Genomic DNA, 23,733 nt, shown 5'->3' with positions numbered 1-23,733 from the left:
CTGTGTTTCGCTGAAACTCTGACAAACATTGATAATTATTGAAACACATTCGGAGACAATATCGAGGGACTGAAACTGAGAGAGTCGAAGAACAGGAATGTGTGATGTACCGTATTGTTTCAGGAATAATGGGGAGTGGCGATTAGAATCAAATGGTACAATCATATAACCTGTCTGGAAAGGGAAGTTGAGGAGAGCGATTTGGGAGATACGGGATCGATGGTTTGCTTAACGCGAGACTGTAAAAAAAGCGGCAATGAATGTATGTTGAGCTCTTTAAAACATTGAATAAAAAGCAAAACATTGCGGATCGTTGAGAACTAAAATAAAAGAAGCAAGTTCTGGAAACACGACACAATGACTCGCAGCATATGTAGGGTCCAATATGACGTTTTTATTGGACTCAAAACCATAATTCTAATTCATTCTCCACAGCTGTTCTGCTGAGTTTACTGGCGCGGTTTGTTTTTAGTTTGAAACAGTAGTTAGGTCTCACCTGGATTATTCCGGTCAATTCTGGATACGAAAATGTAAAAAGAACACCAACACCATGAAAATGTTGCAGATGACATTTACCAGAATGTGGCCAAGGACCTCAGAGTTCTGGAGAGATTGGGTAATATCGATAATTTACTGGAAGCAGAGAATGTCTTATAGAAGTTGCCATGTGAGTGTACCTTTAAGAACGGTCTCGGCTCTTATCATGTGACTTGTATCACATTGGGCTCTGGCTGTGGGGTGAGAGGGGCTTTTGGTTTCAGTTTGACTGCTGTGGACTCAGAAGGAGAAATTACTGTGTTTCCCTGTCTTTGTATGTTTTCATTTTAAAGAGCTGTTCCAGTAAAAAAAAACATTGGCTGTGGCTAACTTTAAGCATCTAGTTGTTTTCTGAAAGGCGCTTGAATCTGCTGTTTGAGACTGGATCAGACATTCAGGAAAAATATCAGTCCAATTCAAGTGAGAACACAGTGTGCTTGGCCACGTCCTTAAAAATTGTTTTTTTGGTTCATTGGATTTTGCTGCTGCATTGGAACAGTTAAGGAAGAATTCATTGCATGGTATACATAGATTACTGTAGCTGTATGGTGTCTTTATGTTTGTAATTGATAACAATTCTTACTGTGTTTATATACATACGTTAACTACATTCTCAGAATGAACCTTGTTTGAATTAAAGTCTCTAGGAAGTCTGGTTAATTACACCTGAAGTGAAGGTTTTGTGCTCACCCTAGCCAAATATGACATAAAGGTTGTAGGTCAGGTGAACTTCTTAAGACACTTTTTATTTTCTAAACACTGGCCCATAACCAAATTGGGGGCTCGTGGGATAAAAGTCTATCTTTCGTGATTGGATACAGACAGTGAGGGGTGAGCATATGTTTGTGCTTTTCAGGTGTTGTATTCAAGTTCAAATACGGAGTGTGTTGTGGACAATGGATCTTTCAGCTGCTCAGAAGTTTTTGGGGGTGGAGAAGAGCACGCGCCAGTAACTTTCCAGCGGAGACTCAGTGCGAAAAGGAGAGATGATTGCGGCAGTATCAGAGCATTTAAAATTAACCGAGACACAGTCAGAATCATTGGAATTGGCAAGATTCAATTAGAGATAAAGCTGCTTGAACATGAAAAATGATTAAAGCAGATTGAACATGAAAAAGAATGGGGCAGCATGGTGGCGCAGTGGTTAGCATTGCTGCCTCACGGCGCCGAGGTCCCAGGTTTGATCCCGGCTCTGGGTCACTGTCCGTGGGGAATTTGCACATTCTCCCCGTATTTGCGTGGGTTTCGTCCACACAACCCAAAGATGTGCAGGGTAGGTGTATTGGCCACACCAAATCCCCTTAATTGGAAAAAATGGATTGGGTACTCTAAATTTATTTTTAAAAAAATAACATGAAAATGAATTAAAGTAGCTTGAATTCAAAATGAGGAAAAAAGAAAGAATAGTCCCAGAATAACAAAAGCGAGAGAAAGGGAGGTGCAGTCACGGAAAAGGAAAGGAGAGAGGAGAAAGGGAAAAAGCAAGGATAGCCCTAGCAAAAGAAAAAGCGAGAGAAAGTGAGGTACAGATCAGGGGAACAGAAAACGTGAGAGTGTAAAAAGAAAAATAGAGAGAATTTGAACTTCAGAAACTGGCCATGAAATGTAAAAGTCAGTTATAATTGGCGGACGTAAAGAGAAAGTACAGTCTGAGATAGTGATGAGTATAGTAAGAGAGAGAGCAAGAGCTTCATAGTCGGAGGTTTGGTGGGGATCTATTTAAATATATCCAAGCTTTGCCAACGTTTGATGAGAAGGATGTAGAAGCCTTTTTCATTTCATTTCAGAAGGTGGCTAAATGCATGAAATGGCCACAGGACAGGGTGAAGGAGATTTCAGCTTTTGTGACTCCAAATGGTATATACCAATTGACCATTTGGCATGCAAAATGCCCCAGCCACATTTCAACGGTTAACTAAGAAAGTCGTTTCAGGATTCCCCAATTCCGTGGTGTACATAGACGATCTGGTGATTTTTAGTGAGACATAGAAAGAATATTTGAAGTATCTGATGGAGTTATTCCATCGACTTTAGGAAACGGGTTGGCTGGTAAACCTACCCAAACGTGCCTTTGGAAAAGCCCATTTGCCATACAATTGGACATGAACAAATGGTCACACGGGATGTGAAAGTAAAATTTATTGGGAAGTGCCCAATACCTCGACATGAAGAAAATAATGAGATTTCTCAACATGAGTCTTTTTTACCGCAGAGTTGTGCGTGCCGAATTTTAGCAGCGTGGTTGCTTCGCTGAAGTACTTGAAGTGCAGCATATTTCAGTGGATGGCGGAGTATCTACTGGCATTTTAAGCCCTGAAGGCTATGTTAACCACTGCTCCTGTGTTGGCCACTCGAAGTTACACAAAACCATTCAAGGCGATTATCGATGCAACTGATTTGGGCGTAGATGCTGTGCTCTTGCAAGAAGGCAACGAAGAATTAGAGGGGCTAATGGATATTTAAAAAAAAATTAAACATCAACAGAAGAAGTATTCAACAATTGAAAATAAAATTGAGCTTGGTGCTGTCTTTGCAACATTTTAATATTTATGTTACCAGCGACTCGTCTGAAACAATTATATATACTGATCATAATCTATTGAATATTTGGAGAAATTCAAAAATAAAAATGCCGTACTGTTTCGATGGAGTTCATTATTACAGACATTTTATTTGAAACGTATGCATGTGGCAGGACGAGAAAACGTAATAGCCGATGCACAAAATAATGGACCGAAGACAATCCATGTACAATGTATCACTCTGCAATTGTATGATTCTAAATTCCTGGGACTGTTGAAAAAATGAAAATGAAAATCGCTATTGTCACGAGTAGGCTTCAATGAAGTTACTGTGAAAAGCCCCTAGACGCCACATTGCGGCGCCTGTCTGGGGAGGCTGGTACGGGAATCGAACCGTACTGCTGGCCTGCTTGGTCTGCTTTTAAAACCAGCGATTTAGCTGAGTGAGCTAAACCAGCCCCTAGCTAAACCAGCCCCTCTGAACCCTACGTTGTACAAGATATTTAATTGGACAAACAACTATAGAGCATAAGGAATGCAAATTTCAACACTAGAAAAGATAAATAATTATGATTGAGACCTGTTAATAGATTAGGTAAATCGCCACAGTGAAGGAAAAACAGGAGAAGATAGTCCCTTGAAGGATATGAAAACATAGTTAGAAACATACAGCGATGGATGGAAATTAGCCAATTAAAGCGGACATCCAGACAGCGAGATTCTGCTGATAAAGGGAGGGACTGAGAATTCCATGAGGCAATCTGTGGTTCAGATGGTAAAAGATGCAAAAACATTCAACATGAAGTGACTTTTGCGGGAGCACATTTTTACTTCGCAAGTCCCAAATGGGTATAGGAATGAAATGTTCTTTCCCATTCGCACATCAAAGGGACCGTACAATGAAAACAATTCCGAGACACATCTAAATAACACCGGCTTCAGACCTAATTTTGTAAATTGGATGCATATAGTTGTTTGTATTAATCGAAAACAGCTGCAAATATGGTTTATACGGTTTTTAAAGTACCGACTGCCGGCTGCAAATAACAAGCTTATTGTGAAATTCACACTTCATTGATTATGGAGCCTCGAATTGAAGGCGCGCAACTTTCAGCTCCTGATGAAAACCACGGCCCTCTGTTTCCCATCGCTGATCTACCCCCGGATCACTACTTCTCCCATCTATACTTGCACCGACACACTCTACTAGTCGAATTGTTCCTCCTGATTTTTTTTGCATATTTTTATATTGCTTCATGTGGTATGACAGGCACTGGCTCGGCCAGTATTCATTTCTAACTGCCTTTCAGAAGGTTACAGTGAGCCAATTTCTTCCTTGTTCTATCGAAGGGCGACTACCAGCAATGATCGAACCGTGAATTCAAATGTCTTCTACGAATGCACTGTTCGGTGACGTCCTGAACGCCCCTGGAACGTGCTGGCCTGAAGCTTATCAGGTCCAGTGGCATCGATGTAGGAATCATTCCTTGAGCTCAATATATGCCGGCTAAAATTTCCAAGCACCATTGCTCATGGCCAGGTGTCTTGAATTGGTCCCACATCAATTTAGACATAAGCCAATATTGTCGACAGATCTCTTTCCTCGAGGGGCCTTGTGGACCAATATACCTCTAACGCCCTCTGACAGCATCAAGAGCTCGTCTGCTGTTTCCTGTTTTTTTAATGAAAAGGAAATACTGAAACTGCCATTGTGGGATTTGAAGTGACCTTTTCAAAATTATTAATGCAGGTATCTTAATATCTTGGTCAGGTGTATAAATTAACCAATTCTGTATCGACAGTCAAATGAACCGTACCAGAAAAGAGGAAATGTGCAGCTGAGATATATTCTGACAGAAAGCGGCAAGCAACTAAACAGGGTGAAAAACATATCCAAGAAAAAGCTGTTACGAGTACACGGCCTCATTATCTATCTATCGATCAATCTATCTGGCAATTAATATATCTATCAATCTATCTATTTATCTATTTATCTATCTATCAATTAATATATCCATCTATCTGTCTTTCTATCGATTCTTCGGTCTATCTTTCTGTCTATCTATCTATCTATCTCTCGCTCTCTTTCGCTCTCTCTTTATCTCACTCTCTATCTATCTATCTATCTATCTATCTATCGATGGAAGACAATCTCATAAACTTTTATTTTACCTCATAAGACGATGGACTGGAGCAAATGATAGATCATCAGAGTGACTGTGTCCTTCATGATGGGCAACGAAACGTAGCACTGAAACGAGGCGACCGGTTTAATTCTTCGTCGTATTCTCAAGACGATGGTTATGTCTGTTGAGGAAGTAACTTTAAGTTAATCAAAGAAAAGTGCAGGCTTTTAAAAAAAATGAACATTATTAAATACACTCTCATGAGAGTTAGTAAATTTGAAGTCTGTTCAGAAACCTGTCGGCAATCTCGAAGTCATATAACCCCTCCCACTCGAAGGACTTTACTGCTTTGAAAAAATGGTAGTCATGCCAATGATGTATTGATTCCAGTTCTATATCGGTGGAGAAAAAAACAGAAATGATAGGCAGGCCTGGATTTAAGAATCTGTATCCGCTGACTAAAGAGAACTTCTGTTTGATGAGCGCCACATGTCCTTCTCACCGGGCTGAGCTACATTGTTTCCAGTGAGCCATTGATCAGGATCTCCTTCTGTTCTCGATAATAGTTGCCGAGAAATGAAGTCCTTGGGGATATTGATGCTGAGTCTGCAGGTTTCAATGGGTAAGCAGACCTCTATTTCTGGAAAGAGTGCATTATCTCGGAGTGTTTTGGTAGATTACAGTCAGTCGCACAGAATCCATTATCATATTTTAAGTTATGCCCCTTTGTTGATTATTTTCATTATGTCCAAAATGTACCTGGTGTTAGTGGTGATCATTTACAAATTCTCCGTTCCCAATTGCCCAGTAAGATCTGGATGGGGAAATCACAATTTAACGATGAATGATTCTTCAATATGAGGCTTTGACTGTTTCTTATTCTGTGCACTGATCATGAAAATAATTTACAGTAATTCTTCCGCTGAGTTGGAATTAGATAATTATCTGGTTTAATTGCATGGTATCCATTGCTGAAAGAAACATAACTTCCGATGGACCTACATTCAGTTGCCTGAGCTGTCGAAAGTTAACTCATTCTATTTAATAATTACACTATATTGCAAGTTCTGTACTGTCTTTAGGACGAGGTTAATCATATATCACGAGGTTTTGATTTGGGCTCATGTTCTATGATGGACAGAACGAATTTACATTTTAATCAAAACTTTCAATGAGCGTAATCCACTGTTATGTGACTGTGATTCCATGATTTGGATCCTTGATTCAATATTACAAATCCCCAAGGGTAACAGAAGTAGTATCAGTGAAACTATTTATTTGGTACCATTACAGCAGGTTTCTAATTTCAATTTTGCAGTTTACATGAGATCCCAGTTTGGATATAATTTTTTTAAATAATTTAGAGTACCCAATTTTTTTTTCCAATTAAGGGCAATGTAATGAGGCAAATCCACCTAACCTGCACATCTTTTGGTTGTGGGGGTTAAACCCACGCAAACATGGGGAGAATGTGCAAACTGCACACGGACAGTGACCACGGCCGGGATCGAACCCGGGACCTCAGCATCAGTTTTGAAATATAATTTAAGTTTCATTCATCTATATTGTCACCAACAGACAGGAAAATTGAACAACATGAGGAATTAGAACCGGATGGGATGATAGACTAATGAATAGATGTTTAGCTCACGCTCTTTTCTGTTTTAATCAGGAAAATGAAGCTTCAGATAATTTCAGTAATTTGAATTAATAGTTTGGCCACCACAGTTGGGGTTGTTTCAGAGCTTCGTCGCCTGAAAATTACTGCGAGGTGCTTCTCACTGACTTTCACCATTCTGGGACCAGAGTTTTGTGGTGACAGTTAACCAACAAAACGTGCCAACGGCCGTAGACTAGTACTTCAGAATTTCGCCATGTGCCTAATGTACCTCAGGGGAAACATGCCACAAGCATAATATCTTTGTAAATCTGCAATCTCTCTCGCAAGCACTAATGCAACAAACATTTACATTATTCTGGGACATGACTCTGTAACATCCTCCCAATATGAAGTATATATATATATATATATGTCTGCAATGACATTTAGAAGATTCCTTCTCCCAGTTAGGGCCAGATTTACGTCAACAGACTCTACTTATTTTTCCTTGTTTTTGTCAGACTGTCGGTGCACATTAACTGAGAGCCGGCTGTGAACCCGCCTTAAATCGAGTCCACTGAAAGTAGTCTGGCGGGGATTTCGGATTAATCCTGACAGTCTTTGTAACAGCTCACTTAACATGAAGTAAAATATGGAAAAGTAACAGACCAGGCAGGAGCTCAGTCGTCACTTGAACTAATTGACTGATATTCCAGCGATGTCCCAGTTTAGTGATAATATGCTTGGCTGCTACATTTTGTCCAGTTGTAACATTTTGTGACTGATCTTCAGTTTGTGCAAGTATAAATTAAATTAATGATAAATGGCAGTCAGGCACAATGTTGTGGGGGGGATGTGAGCGCATCAACATCAGTGTTGCAATTTATCTGGAAAGGTACACGAATTTGGACATTGCATTAGCGTAAAATAGGTGACATCAGGTCTGTGGTCCATTGCATATCTGATTATAGAATACAATATTTGAGTACCCAATAGTTTTTTTTCCAACTAAGGGGCAATTTAGCGTGACCAATCCACCTAACCTGCATATCTTTGGGTTGCGGGGGTGAAACCCATGGAGACATGGGGAGAATGTGCAAACTCAACACAGACAGTGGCCCAGGGCCAGGATTCGAACGTGGATTCTCAGCGCCGCAGTCCCAGTGCGATCCACTGTGCCACATAATACAATATTTGGGAGTACGCAACACGGGCTTCAAATTCAATACGGTCAGACTCATTATATAGCAGACGATGAACGTCGTTCTTTCTCAATGGCAGCAGCGTATCATTTACAAATTATGAAACAGATTTTTTTGCGCCCAACACGGGTAATCCAGGTGCAGTGGAGGTTAAGTTATAACACCATAAGACCATAAGACATAGGAGCAAAATTAGGCCACATGGCCCATTGTGCCTGCTCTGCCATTCAGTCACGGCTGATATTTTTCTCTTCCCCATTCTCCTGCCTTCTTCCCATGAAAAATAAAAATCGCTCATTGTCACGAGTCGGCTTCAATGAAGTTACTGTGAAAAGCCCCTAGTCGCCACATTCCGGCGCCTGGTACAGGAATCGAACTGTGCTGCTGGCCTGCTTGAAAAGCCAGCGATTTAGCCTAGTGAGCTAAACCTATAACCCCTGATCCCCTTATTAAGCAAGAACCTGTCTATCTCTGTCTAAAGAAACTCAGTGATTTGGTCTCCAGAACGTTCTGCAGCAAAGAGTTCCACAGATTCCCCACCCTCTGGCTGAAGAAATTCCTCCTCATCGCTGTTGTAACGGATTGTCTCATTCATCTGAGATGGTGTCCTCTGGTTCTAGATTTTCCTACAAGTGGAAATATCCTCTCCACCTCCACTCTATCCAGGCCTCGCAGTATCCTGTAAGTTTCAATATGATCTCCCCTCATCGTTCTAAACTCCAACGAGTACAAAGGCAGAGTCCTTAATGATTCATCATACAACAAGCTGTTCATTCCAGCTGTCTTTCTTATGAACATCCTCTGAACCCTTTCCAAATCCAGCACATCCTTTGTTATTTACGGGGTCCAAAACTGCTCAAAATACTCCAAATGGGATCTGCCCAGAGCCTTATACAGCCTCAGTAGTACATATCTGGACTTGTATTCTAGCCCTCTTTACCTGAATGCTAACATTGCATTTGCCTTCCTAATTGCCAACTGAATCTGCACGTTAATCTTAAGAGAATTCCATGGACTCCCAAGCCTCTTTGTGCTTCTGATTTCCTAAGCATTTCCCCATTTGGAAAATAGTCTGTGCCTGAATTCCTCATTCCAAAGTGCATAACCTCACTTATCCACATTGTATTTCATCTTCCACTTCACTGCCCACTCTCCGAGCCTGTCCAAATACTCTGCATCCCGCTTGCTTCCTCAATACTACCTGTTCCCCTACATATCTTTGAATCATCTGCAAAATTAGCAACAGTGCCTTCTGTTCCTTTATCAAGATCATTATGTATATTGTGAAAAGTTGTGTTCCTGACCCCTGAGGAACACCACTAGTCACCAGCTGCCGCATTGAAAAAAAAACCTTTATCGCCACCCTCTGCCTTCTGCAAGTCAGCCAATCCTCTATCGATGCCAGGATCTTACCCATAACAAATTGGGCTTTTAGCTTAGTTAACAATCTCCTATGTAGCACCTTGTCAAAAGCCTTCTGGAAATCTAAATAAATCACGTCCACTGGTTCTCCTTTGTCTAACTCCCTTGTTTCCTCCTAAATGATCTCGAACAGATTTGTCAGACATGACCTCCCTTTCGCAAAGATGTGCTGACTCAGTCCTATTTTATCATGCACTTCCAAGTAGTCCAACGATCTCAACTTTACTAACAGACTCCAAAATCTTACCAATGACCAATGTTAGGCTAGCCGACCTAAGATTTCCCGTCTTCAGCCTCCCACTCTTCTTAAACAGGGTTACATGAGGAACTTTCTAGTCCTCTGGGACCGTTCCTGCCTCCAGTGATTCCTAAACGATCACCACCAATGCCTCCACAATCTCCTCAGCAATCTCTTTTCGAACCCTGGGGTGTAGTCCGTCCGGTCCAGGTGGCCTATCCACCTTCAGACCTTTCAGTTTCCCCAGAACATTCTCAAAGAACAAACAAAGAACAAAGAAAAGTACAGAACAGGAACAGCCCCTTCGGCCCTCCAAGCCCGTGCCGACAATGCTGCCCGACTAAATTACAATCTTCTACACTTCCTGGGTCCGTATCCCTCTATTCCCATCCTATTCATTTTTTGTCAAGATGCCCATTAAATGTCACTATTGTCCCTGCTTCCACCACTTCCTCCGGCAGCGAGTTCCAGGCATCCACTACCCTCTTGTGTTAAACAACTTGCCTCGTTCATCTACTCTAAACCTTACCCCTCGCACCTTAAACCTATGCCCCCCATTAATTGATCCCGCTACCCTGGGGAAAAGCCTCTGACTATCCACTCTGTCTATGCCCCTCATAATTTTGTCGACCTCTATCAAGTCGCCCCTTAACCTCCGTCATTCTCATGAGAACAAACCAAGTTTATTCAACCGATGCTCATAGTTATTGCGCTCCGTACCAGGCAACATCCTGGTAAATCTCTTCTGTACCCTCTCTAAAGCCTCCACATCGTTCTGGTAGTGTGGCGACCAGAATTGAACACTATACTCCAAGTGTGGCCTAACTAAGGTTCTATACAGCTGCAGCACGACTTGCCAATTCTTATACTCAATGCTCCGGCCAATGAAAGCAAGCATGCCGTATGCATTCTTGACTACCTACTCCACCTGTGTTGCCCCCTTCAGTGACCTGTGGACCTGTACACCTAGACCTCTCTGCCTTTCAATACTCTTGAGGCTTCTACCTTCCAAAATGCGTAGCCTCACATCTAGAACATAGAACAGTACAGCACAGAACAAGCCCTTCATGTTGTGCCGAGCAATGATCACCCTACTCAAACCCACGTATCCACCCTATACCCGTAACCCAACAACCCCCCCCCCCCTTAACCTTACTTTTTAGAACACTACGGGCAATTTAGCATGGCCAATCCACCTAACCTGCACATCTTTGGACTGTGGGAGGAAACCGGAGCACCCGGAGGAAACCCACGCACACACGGGGAGGACGTGCAGACTCCGCACAGACAGTGACCCAGCCGGGAATCGAACCTGGGACCCTGGAGCTGTGAAGCATTTATGCTAACCACCATGCTACCGTGCTGACCGGATTAAACTCCATCTGCCATCTTTCCGCCCAAGTCTCCAAACGATTTAAATCCTGCTGTATCCTCTGACAGTCCTCATCGCTATCCGCAATTCCACCAACCTTTGTGTCATCTGCAAACTTACTAATCAGACCAGTTACATTTTCTTCCAAATGATTGATATATACTACGAACAGCAAAGATCCCAGCACTGATCCCTGTGGAACACCACTAGTCACAGCCCTCCAGTTAGAAAAGCACCCTTCCATTGCTACTCTCTTCCTTCTTTGACCTAGACAGTTCTGTATCCACCGTGCCAGCTCACTCCTGATCCCATGTGACTTCACCTTTTGTGCCAGTCCCCATGAGGGACCTTGTCGAAGGCCATAATGAAGTCCAGACAGGCAACATCCACTGCCCTACCTGCATTAATCATCTTTGTGACCTCTTCGAATAACTCTATCAAGTTCGTGAGACACGACCTCCCTTCAGAAAACCATGCTGCCTCTCACGAATACATCCATTTGCTTCCAAATGGGAGTAGATCCTGTCTCGAAGAATTCTCTCCAGTAATTTTCCTACCACTGACGTACGGCTCACCTGCCTGTAGTTCCCTGGATTATCCTTGCTACTCTTCTAAAACAAAGGAACAATATTGACTATTCTCCAGTCCTCCGGGATATCACCTGAAGACAGTGAGGATCCAAAAAATTTTGTGAAGTCCTCAGCAATTTCCTCTCAAGCCTCCTTCAGTATTCTGGGGTAGATCCCATCAGTCCCTCGGGACTTATCTATCTTAACATTTTTCAAGACGCCCAACACCTCGTCATTTTGGATCTCAATGTGACCCAGGCTATCTACACACCCTTCTCCAGACTCAACATCCACCAATTCCTTCTCTTTGGTGAATACTGATGGAAAGTATTAATTTAGTACCTCGCCCATTTCCTCTGGCTCCACGCATAGATTCCCTTGCCTAACCTTCAGTGGGCCAACCCTTTCCCTGGCTACCCTCTTGCCTTTTATGTATGTGTAAAAAGCCTTGGGATTTTCCTTCACCCTATTTGCCAATGAATTTTCGTGACCCCTTCCAGCCCTCCTGACTCATTGCTTAAGTTCCTTCCTACTTTCTTTATATTCCACACAGGCTTCATCTGTTCCCTGCCTTCCCGCCCTGACGAATGCCTCCCCTTTGCTTTTTGACGAGGCCTACGATATCTATCCAAGGTCCCCGAATTTTGCCGTATTTATTCTTTTTCCTCACAGGAACATGCTGGTCCGGAATTCCTTTCAACTGACACTTGAAAGCCTCCCACATGTCAGATGTTGATTTACCCTGAAACATCCGCCCCCAATCTAGTTTCTTCATTGTCCGCCCAATATTGCTGTAATTAGCTATCCCCCAATTTAGCACATTCACCCTAGGACCACTCTTATCCTTGTCCACCAGCACTTTAAAACTCGCTGAATTTTGGTCACTGTTCCCAAAATACTCCCCTACTGAAACTTCTACCACCTGGCCGGGCTCATTTCCCAATACTAGGTGCAGTACAGCCCCTTCCCTAGTTGGACTGTCTACATATTGTTTTAAGAAGCCCTCCTGGTTGCTCCTTACAAACTCTGCCCTGTCTAAGCCCATAGCACTTCCCTTACCAGCCTGCCCGAACAGGCGTCGGAATGTTGCGATGAGGGGCTTTTCACAGTAACTTCATTTGAAGCCTCCTTGTGACAATAAGTGATTTGCATTTCATTCACTAAGTGAGTCCCAGTCAACGTTGGGGAGTTGAAGTCTCCCATCACAACAACCCTGTTGTTTTTACTCTTTTCCAAAATCTGTCTACCTATCTGCTCCTCTATCTTCCGCTGGCTGTTGGGAGGCCTGTAGTAAACCCCCAACATTGTGAGTGCACCCTTCTTATTCCTGATCTCTACCCATATAGCCTCACTGCCCTCTGAGGTGTCCTCCCGTAGTACACATGTGATATTCTGCCTAACCAGTAGCGCAAGTCCTCCACCCCTTTTACCTCCCCCTCTATCCCACCTGAAACATCTAAATCCTGGAACGTTTAGCTGCCAATCCTGTCTTTCGCTCAACCAGGTCTCTGTAATGGCAACAACATCATAGTTCCCAGTACTAATCCAAGCTCTAATTCCATCTGCCTTACCCGTAACACTTCTTGCATTAAAACATATGCACTTCAGGCCACCAGACCTGCTGTGTTCAGCAACATCTTCCTATCTGCTCTGCATCAGAGCCATACTGGCCCTATTACCTTGTTCTTCCTCAATGCTTTCATCATTTGTCCTATTGCTCTGGTGCCCACCCACCTGCCATACGAGTTTACACCCTCCCGCATGACACTAGCAAACCTCACGGCCAGGATATTAATGCCTCTCCAGTTTAGATGCAGCCCGTCCTTCTTATACGGGTCACAAATGCAGCGGAAGAGCTCCCAGTGGTCCAGATAACAGGAACCTTCCCTCCTACACCAGATGTTTAGCCACGTGTTTAGCTGCTCTATCTTCCTATTTCTTGCCTCACTGGCACGTGGCACAGGGAGTAACCCTGAGATTACAAACCTAGAGGTCCTGTCTTTTAACTTTCCGCCTAGCTCCCTGAACTCCTGCTGCAGGACCTGATGCCCCTTCCTGACTATGTCGTAAGTACCAACATGTACAACGACCTCTGCCTCTTTGCCCTTCCACTTCAGGATGCCCGCTACCCGTTCGGATACATCCTGGACCCTGGCACCAAGGAGGCAACATACCATCCTGGAGTCTCTTTCACGTCCACAGAAGCACCCATCTATGCTCCTGACCATATAGTCCCCAATGACTGTTGCTCTTCTGCGCTTTGACCCTCTCTTCTGAACATCAGAACCAGCTGTGGTGCCACTGCTCTGGATGCTGCTGTTTTCCCCTGATAGTATCCCCCCCCGACAGTATCCAAGGGAGTTTATCTGTTCGAGAGGGGGACAAACACAGGGGATCCCTGCATTGACTGCTTGCCCGTTCAGGTGGTCACCCATTTCTCTGCCTCCGCCTTGGGCGTGACCACGTTTATATAACGGCTATCTATGACGCTTTCCACCACCTGCATGCTCCTAAGTGTATCCAACTGCTGCTCCAACCAAACCATGCTGTCCGTGAGGAGCTCCAGTTGGGTGTGTGTTCTGCACATGAAGCCATTCGGACGCTGGAAGCCTCCCGGACTTTCCACACCTCACAGTCAGAGCATTGCACCCCTCTAATTGACATTGCGTTAATTAATTAGCAAATTAAATTTAAAAGTTAAAAAAAGAAGTCACTGTAAACTATATGTTTCCTAGCACTAGATTTCTACTATAAATATAAAAGCTAAATACAGTACTCTCCGATCTCTGGCTTAGATACCCCTCTAAATTAGAAATAAGTAATAAGTAATTATGTTTAATTAGTTTAACAATACTTAATTTTTTTAATTTAGTGTAACTTCCCAACCAGCCAATCAGGTCACAGCTTTACTGTGATGTCACTTCAGTCCCCCCCCCCCACCCACACACACACACAATTTGAAATGGTAATAAAAATAACTTACATTTCAGGTTTTCAGATGCTCTCTGGTTCTCACTCTGCAGATTAAAAGTTACAGGCCAGAAGAAAGAGAGAGAACAAAACGGTAGGGAAAAAGCACCGTCGCCCACTCTGCACCGAATTACCTCACTGCCGCAAATTCCCATGTTCCAAATTCCCACTCTGGTTGTGTCCCACTCCGGGTGTGTCTCCTTTACTTGCGCAAAGCTTCGCAGTCACTGGTCAGTGAAATTGGAATGCAAATCAGTACGAATAGATTGACTTGTCCCTTCAGTTACTGAGGAAAATGTGGGATGGGATGGATTCTCACTCTCCAGAAGTTAACATCTAAATATGTCCACCTCTACCTTCAAGATGCTGCTGTAAACCTTCATCTTTGACGAAACATTTCTTGTTACGCAGCTATATAACACTTTTTGTCATTACGCTCATGAGAATGAACTTTAAATAGTTTGCTTCACGAAAGTAATGCTGCCTTTTTGCTGATCGTCGGTTCCATTCATCGAACCCACCAGTATTTATTACCAAAACGTGCATCCGGATCACAATATCGGCACTGGCAGAGGTGGAAAGTAGAATATTTACATTATCACAATGGTAGACCGAGCAAATGAATGAAACAACAATCAACCGGGTTTCACCGAGGGCAGCTTCACGTTAGAATTTTCGTACCCGTCAGTCAGACAGCGGCTCATTCACTTGGTTCTCAGCGAGGTAGTTCGAATATTGGAGCAGCGCAACGCTCAGCGAGATCATCCATTCACAGGTCTCACGGTGGGTTGCCAGGATAGTGTACCATTACGACATATTCATTGTAAGAAGTCTTACAACACCAGGTTAAAGTCCAACAGGTTTGATTCAAACACGAGCTTTCGGAGCGCAGCTCCTTCACCTGAGGAAGGTGCTGCGCTCCGAGAGCTCGTGTTTGAATCAAACCTGTTTGTCTTTAACCTGGTATTGTAAGACTTCTTACTGTGTTCACCCCAGTCCAACGCCCCGATCATCCAATTTTAAATTGTCGCCAACTGCATCGGAAGCTCTATGGAGAATTTGAAAATAATTCCACAAACTGCAAATCCAAAATTGACTTATTCTTCACTGCTCCTCCCGGAGCAATTCAGCCTGGGTTATTGTGCACAATACCGGTGAAGTAATGACGGAATTGACATAATTGCCTTTTAATTGATGCAGCGGGCAATGAAGTAAGCTCGATGTGAACAATCTAAATCATGAGCCCAATTTGTGAGGGTATTTTGAAGTTACGGATATTAATTTGAAAGAGAAGTAAAACACATGGTCGATATACTATCACAAAGTCCAGACACATATACCCTTTGGAAAATTTTCATATTTTCTTTAGAAAGCTCTAATTGGAATGTAAAATGTATAATTGGATTATGTAAAAAGGAAGTCAGAGTGTACGAGCCAACATGCACAAAAGTGCTATGATTGGGATCCAGGTGGTATTGGCTCAGATAATAGATTAAATTCTCAAGTAAGGCTACTGAAACTAAAATTGTGGCTATTTCTCTGAGTTGACTCAATGCGCTGAGTGGGGATCTCCAGGGAATGTATTGGATTCACCATTATTTATTCCGCTCCTGAAATTACACGGGCTTTCAGCCCAAAGGATGCAATTCAATTTACTGGCGAGGCCCCAAAGCATATGCTCTTAGTGAAATGTTTTCGTTGTTTATTCCATGCAACGCAGTTTCATAGCTATTGTGATGCAGAGTTACCAGCTTTGCGGTAGAGGGAGGCGTGGACAAATTGGATTTCATTTTATAAGATCTGACCTAGACACAATCAGGTTAAAGGCCTCCTTCAAGAAGAGAACCATATTTCTACCGTTCTATTCTATCTTTGGAATAAAATATTGATGCAAGGTTTTAATTAATTGCATAAAATAAACGAATGCTTTTATGAAATGAAATGTTCTCTTTTAATGATTTAGTTCAACTGTCCAAACTCATTACATTTTTGCAATTGATAACATCCACTTTTTGTATTTTAGCCGCAAAATTTGGAACAACTTTGCATCCTTCCGTTCAACATGCTACAGTTGAAGCAGTAAATGAGAAAGGTAAACAATTTCTTAATTTAGAACTAAATAACTGTAAAATATTAAATATCGCAATAAAATGGTCCTTTGCATTCATTTAAAAAAGATCCATAGAAGATACTGACCATGTATCTTGCTCTGTTACAGATACAATGTTGATATTCTGTGGTTCTATTCTGAGACTGTAAGACAGCCATCCACTTTTTCACATGCTGGCCATAACGTAGCTTAACATTAAATATACAGTAATGATTTTTGACAATATTTAGGACCATGGTTCTTTTCTTAGCCTCTTGAAACTTATAGTTCCGTTGCATTTCAGTAGGTGCCGGTTGCATGTTCTCCAGTTCCGTGGCTGTTTTGGGAACATATTTAAAGATGCATTTCTGGAGCAGCTTGTCGTGCCCACAATGTTCATGGATATTTAATGCACTGTAAACTATGCTGGACCAAGGATTGTAGAATCAGAGAAAACCTACAGTGTATGGAAGAAGGCCTTTCGGCCTGTAGAGTTGCATTGACCCACAGGAAGAGCAGGTCACCCAAAAGCACAACACCCCCCTCCATCCTGGTAACCCCACCTAAGATTTGGAGAATCTAAGGGGAAAATTAGTATGTCTAATCCACCCAACCTGCACATCGTTTGACGTGGTCTTAGCAGGGATACACCATGATGCGAGTCAATCTGGAGCACTAATCAGTGCTGTGAAATACAGCTTAGCTCAGAGACTGGGCACCACGGTAGCATGGTGGTTAGCACAGTTGCTTCACAGCTCCAGGGTTCCAGGTTAGATTACCGGCTTTGGTCACTTTCTTTGTGGAGTCTGCACGTTCTCCCCGTGTGTGCGTGGGATCTTACCAAGGGCCGGTGCAGAGTTGGCTGAATGGCCTCCTTCTGCACTGTAAATTCTATGATTCTATGAAAATTAGGAGAAGGGGTACGTCATTCAGTGCTTCGAGCATGGATTGACCATGCAAGAGTTCTCCTTAGATTCCAAATATTAGGCGGGGCAGGGAGATGGGGTGGGGGAGTGGGCCTAGGTGAATTTCTCTTTCAGAGGGTCGGTGCCAACTTGATGGGCCCGATGGTATCCATCTGCGCTGCATGAATTCTGTGATTCTAACATTCTATAACCCTTGGCCATGTACAGTGTGCAGTGCAATAACTATCCATGTTCATTGTGGGAACGACAAGCTGCTCTCAAGATGCACCTCCAAAGATTCCCCAGAGAGTCATGGGTCTGTAACTCCTATGTGATTTCCCAGATACTCAACTTGACAAAATCATCCTGTAGCCTCCTTGCATCACCTTCAGAACTTGGAGATTCGACCATTTTTTTGTCATCAGCATATATGAAAATGTTACTTTTCGTTCACTCATCCAGGTCATTTGTATATATCGAGGGTAGGCAGTGGTGTAGTGGTATTGCCGCTGGATTATCAATCCAGAGACAGCCTGCGACACCCATGTCACATGAACAAAACAAAAACATCGTGAACAACTGGGGTGAAATCCTGATCGCTGCGTAATCAGTGGTCACTGCCTGCCACTCAGAAGAAGGTTCGTTTGTTCCCGCTCGTTGTTTCCTGTCTCTCAGCCAATTCTCGATCCATGACAATGCATGAGTCCCTGTACCATCAGGTTCACGTTTGCCCAGTAACCTCTTCTACGGAATCTTACCAAAACATTTTACAAACACACCACGTCCAATAATTCTCATTTATCTATTCCACTGGTCACAACCTAAAAAACGCCATGTCGATTTCTTAAGCAATATTTGACTTTCATGGATCCATTCTGGCATTGTCTAATCCCGTTAATGCATTCCAAATGTTCTGTTATCGTATTTTGAGTGATAGATTCTAGCATTTTTCCAATTACTGATGTTAGGGCAACACGGCTGTAATTCTCACTTTTTTTCTCCCACCCTATTAAACAGTGGGGTTTCATTCACCACCCTCAAATCTGTTTCAATCGCTCCAGAACCTATGGCATTGTGGAAGTTGCCCAACGATGCAACCAATATTTCCAGGGCCTCTCTCTTTAATACTCTGGGATGAAGATTGTTGGGCCCTGAGAAATTGGCAGCCTTTAATCACATTAATTTCCCCAGTACTATCTTCTAACACATGTTTATTTCCTTCAATTCTGCCCTTTTACAAGATTCTCAGTTCCCAAGCATTTATGCGAGGTTATTTGTGTCCTCTTTTGTGAAGACAGAAACAGATAATGTGTTCAATTCTTCTGTTATTTCTTTGATACCCGTGTGACTCTAAGGGAGTCACCTTTGTCAGCTTTTTACTAATCTTTCTGTCTTCAAATATTTATAAAATCCTTTATGGTCAGTTTCATGTTCCTTGCAATTTAACTCTCATGCTGTATTTTACCCCTCTTCATCAAATTCTTTGCCCTATGTTGCTGAATTCTAAAATGTTCCCTATGCTCTGGCTTGCTGTCTTTGTCGTACTTTTATGTCTCTTTGTATTTTATATTATCCCGAATTTATTTTGTGAGCCATGGTTGACTCACGTTTCCTTTTTTTCTTTTTAAGCAAGGCAGGAAGGACCAATTGTAATTGTTGCACTTGTTCTTGAAATAGGAAACATTGCCAAGAAACCGCCACCAACCCCTTTCAGACGTTACCTCAATCTATCTTCGCCTCATACCCTCATAGTTCCGGTTATTTAGATTCATGACTCCAGTTGCGGATTCAATTACGTCACTCTCCAAATTAAAAATGAATTCTGACACTCCAAACCTTTTGGGAGGCCTATAGTCAACATCTCCTGCGGCTTCGCGTTTATTATCTCCACCTAAAGTGATTCCGCATCATGATTTGTCGGAAAAATATCCTTGCTCACTATTGCATTGATTTCCCTTTTCATCTGTCCCTCCTAAATAATGAATACCCCTGCTTATTCCGCTCCCATCCTTGGCAACCCTGCAGCCTTAAATGCCAACGATATCCCAACGGTTTATCTCTATTTACTCTGTTAATTCATCAACATTATTACAAATGCTTCCGATAGCACAAGACCCCGACCAACTCCCAGCAACCCGCGCCTCCCCACCCGCCCAACCCTGTTTGTTCCAAGATGCAGCGCGACCTATAATTACCGTTCCATCCTCCCCATAACTGCTCTCAATGTCTCAGGAATTTGAATCCCTTCCTCCTATGTCAGTTGTCCAGCCACCTATTTATCTCGTGCATCTTGAATTTTCACTCTCGGTAGCACGTGCCACTGCCAGCAATCCTGAGATTGCTTCTTTTGATGTCCTACTATTAATTTGCATCTTAACGCGCTATATTCCCCTTTTGTTCATACCAGTTTCATTAGTACCGATATGTATCACCACAACTGGCTGTTAACGCTTCTCCTCAGAATGCCCTGCGGCTGCTCTAACAAATCATGACCCTCGCTGCAAGGAGACAACACACCATCCTTGAGTCTATTTTGGAGTCGCATAAGCGCCCATGTCATCACAGAATTTCGTATAGCTAATTCACTGGATGACATAATTGTCTCATTGTATATGAACACCTCTTCACATGGGCAACTGATACAGTTCCATTCTCCCACCTTCTCCACGTAACCATCAACATTCTTCCTTTTCAACAACAGTCTGGTTCCCTTTTGAATTAATTGAATAATAATAATAGTTTATTTTCACAAACAGGCTCCAATAAAGTTATTGTGAAAAGCTCCTAGTCGCCACATTCCAGCGCCTGTTTGGAGAGACCGGTACGCGAATTGACCGGTACGCGAATCTGTTGCTCCTCATATTCCTTGTTATGGGCCTTCATCTCCATTCCTCCCCCACTCTCGTTCCGTTCCCTTTCTTTTGCTCTATGTTCCGTGGTCGTCTGTGCCCTCACCCGCTTGCTCTACTGGTTGCTGGCTACGAACAGTGAAGTCAGTGAACCGCTTCCATGTCCTGTGTAAGCCCTCTTCCGAACCCCGGATGGCAAATGTTATCTTCTCCAGTTGGAGGAATTCCGTCAGATCGGCAGGCTGTCTGCAGCTTTGCATCGCCAGGCGATCAGTATTCTTCAGTGGGGAAGCAAAGGTTAGGGCATTGGCCCCTTCCCATAAAGAGTTCTCGTTGTTCCAAGATCCCATGGACCACCACTTTTGGGCACGGATCTACCCTCACACCCAGAACCTTGGAAATTGCCTGGAAGACGTTTGTCGAGTATCAGACAAGTATGGGGCAGGAGCAGAACATGGTACTTTCGCATTTGTCCTCCACCTTTGAAAAAACCTGCTCATTCGAGTTATGGTTTTTTGCGACCTGTGCAACACCTTTGGCTGCATTAGGCAAAGCCCGATTATCACCTGGAGTTCGCCCTGTGCCGAGTTTCAATCTAGAGACCCCCCACCACCCCACCACTTGTATTCCTTGTTCTTTCTCCCATGTCTCCCTTGCTTCATCCAAGGGGTTGCGTACCTCCTCCAACAATCTCTGATGCGGGTCCCCACAGTTTCCGTTCCCTACACGTCCCATATTTCCACAACTAGCGAGTGTCCTGGTACCAGGAGGACCATCGTTGTTTCCCTGTACAGGACGTTTTTTACCTGTATGTGTCTCAGTTAATTTCCTTTTGGTAGTTGGAACCTATCTGTGAGTTCCTCCGGAGTTCCTATTCTGTTGGCTCTACACATGTCTCTGACCGTCGGTGCCTCCTCATCCTGTCTTCACCTTTTGAATGCAGCGTACATTTCTGAGGGTGTAAACCTGTAGTTCTTACACATAGATGCCATCCTGGACATTTTGGTTAGATTGAAGTGCTGTCTCCTCTCATACCACGTTTGGAGTGTGGCAACCACTACTGGGCTTCTTGAGTACTTGGTCGGAGGTGATTGCCGTGCAGTTGTGACTAGGGCTCGGAGAACTGCGCCTATTCAGGAACTCCCCTCCATCCTCACCCATTCCGTTCCTGGTTCCTTCACCCATCCCCTCACTATTTCTGCTGTGGCCGCCCAGTGGAAAAATTGTAGGGCCAGGCCTCCCATGCTTCTTATCCTCACAGGACACTTTTTGGATCCTTCCGTTCTTCCTCCACTCCGCACTGCTGTCCCCAAAATGTAACATGATTAGTTTGTCTACTGTGTTGAAGAAGATCTTGGGGATATAAATTGGGAGAGATCTGAACAGGAAGTGGAACCGAGACAGTACGTTCATTTTGATCGTCTACACTATCCCCGCCAGCGAGAGTGGTAGTATGTCCCACATTTGCAGATGCCTTTTGACATCCTCTGCCAATCTCATCAGGTTCCATTTGTGGATTCATGTCCAATCGTGGGCTATTTGGATCCTCAGGTAGCGGGATTTGCTTTGTCCTTCCACGTTGCTGATTTACTGGGAAAATGTCACTTTTGCTCAGGTTGAGTTTTCAGTCCATGAAGGCTCCAAACTCCTTTTGGAGCTTGATGACCCCTTCCGTGCTGCCTTCAGCGGAACATGTCATTCACATACATTGAAACTCGATACACTCTGTCTCCCTCCTCTGGATACCTCTCCTGTACTTCGCCATTCTGAGGGTGATCGCTAGAGGATCGATTGCCAGAGCTAACAGCAGCAGGGATTGCGGGCATCCATGCTTTGTGCCTCTGTGCAGCGGGAAATATTTGGAGTTGGTGCTATTAGTCCATATGCTCACGATAGGAGCACTGTACATTAATTTCCACTGGGAAGTCAATCCTGGCCCATGCACAAACCACCCCGAACCTCTGTAAGGTATTTCCACTTGACTCTGTTGAAGGTGTGTCTAGGGAGATCATTACTTCTGGTGTTCTCTCCTCCAATGTGGTCATTATTACGTCCAGCAGGCGCATGGTGTTCAATGTTATCTGCCTGCCCTTGACAAAGCCCATTTGGTCATCCATGACCAACTCTGGTAGCCATCTCCCCAGCTCTTTCGCCAGGTTTCTCCCAGGAGATTTGCATCTACGTGTCAATAGCGAGATCAGCCTGCAGGACCACAATCAGTTAACCCTTGTCCTTCTTGGGTATCAGTGATGTTGAGACTTGTGCAAATGTTGGCAGCAGGGAGCCACTTACTAGCGAGCCTGCGAATATCACCCGCAGGTGTGGGACCAGTGCTGTCGTGAATTGATTTTTAGATGACCGCCGTATATCCATCCTGGGGAACTGCTTCATCCCTGAGTCCACCTCGGGGCTCGAAGATATACCGCCCACGGTGCAATGTCTGGAAGGCCCAGTTGATTTTTCAGGTGCAAGGACTAACTTGGTGCTGTTGTGCGTAACGTCCGCTATTTTCCTTGTGGCTGTCTGCTTACTCAGCTGCTGAGAAGCTGGCGACTGGGTTTCACTCCATGTTTGTAAAAGGCCCCCCATATCTGGAGAAGCTTCTGCACTTCTATCCTCGTGGGGATCAGGGCAAATCCATTTGCAGCTTCTCCCTGTCCGCCAGCATCTCTGCAGTCGGGACAGACGGGTGCCGCTGGTGCCAACGTGGAGTCGCTAACTTGCTGCTGAACCACCCTCTCTTCCCATCGCTCCACGACTTGTATGCAATAATTTCTCCCGTTATCACTGCCTTCAGCGCCTCCCAGAACGTGGAGGGTGAGATTTCTCCATTCTTGTTGTTGGTCTGTGGCTTTTGATAATAATTCGCCGAATGCCTTATTTGCAAGGAAAGCCGTGTCTAGCCTCCAAGTCTGTGTTGGGTACAGCCCTACCCTAACCACACATCCATTTACTGTCGCGCATGGTCGGAGATTATGATTGTGGAGCACTCCACACCTACTACCGTTGGAACCACCGCTTTCCCCACGAGAAAGAAGTCAATCCTGGTGTAGACCTTGTGTATCTACCCTGTGCATCTACTCAAGGAGGAACTCCTTCTCGGTTGAACATGCGAATCTCCATGGGCCCACTGCTCCCATCTGTGTCATGATCTTTATAATGAATTCTGTATATCCCAGGTGGGAGCAGAAACATTATAATGGACCGCTGGTGCCACTTCCAGGACGCCACTAACCATCATGTGCCTCCCCCTTGTTCTGTAATCACCCCAGTCACTCTAAACGCTGTCCCATTATTGAGCAATATTGGGCACCTCCTAGTTCATTTCCCGC

General features: G+C 43.8%; 1 protein-coding gene across 1 annotated transcript in view; it reads left to right on the top strand.

The window, feature by feature from the left end:
• Positions 1–5,739: 5,739 nt before the first annotated feature.
• Positions 5,740–23,733, top strand: part of LOC119975673 (antigen WC1.1-like) — a 70,737-nt gene continuing 52,743 nt past the window's right edge. Inside the window, exons 1-2 of the mRNA XM_038815455.1 lie at positions 5,740–5,807; positions 16,582–16,650. Coding sequence (XP_038671383.1) covers positions 5,762–5,807; positions 16,582–16,650 — 115 coding nt within the window. The 5' untranslated portion in view covers positions 5,740–5,761. The remainder of the gene's footprint in view (positions 5,808–16,581; positions 16,651–23,733) is intronic.

This window comes from Scyliorhinus canicula, chromosome 13 (genome assembly GCF_902713615.1).
Source record: "Scyliorhinus canicula chromosome 13, sScyCan1.1, whole genome shotgun sequence".
In the NCBI taxonomy this organism is placed as follows: domain Eukaryota; kingdom Metazoa; phylum Chordata; class Chondrichthyes; order Carcharhiniformes; family Scyliorhinidae; genus Scyliorhinus; species Scyliorhinus canicula.
This window is presented reverse-complemented; position numbering and strand designations above follow the sequence as displayed.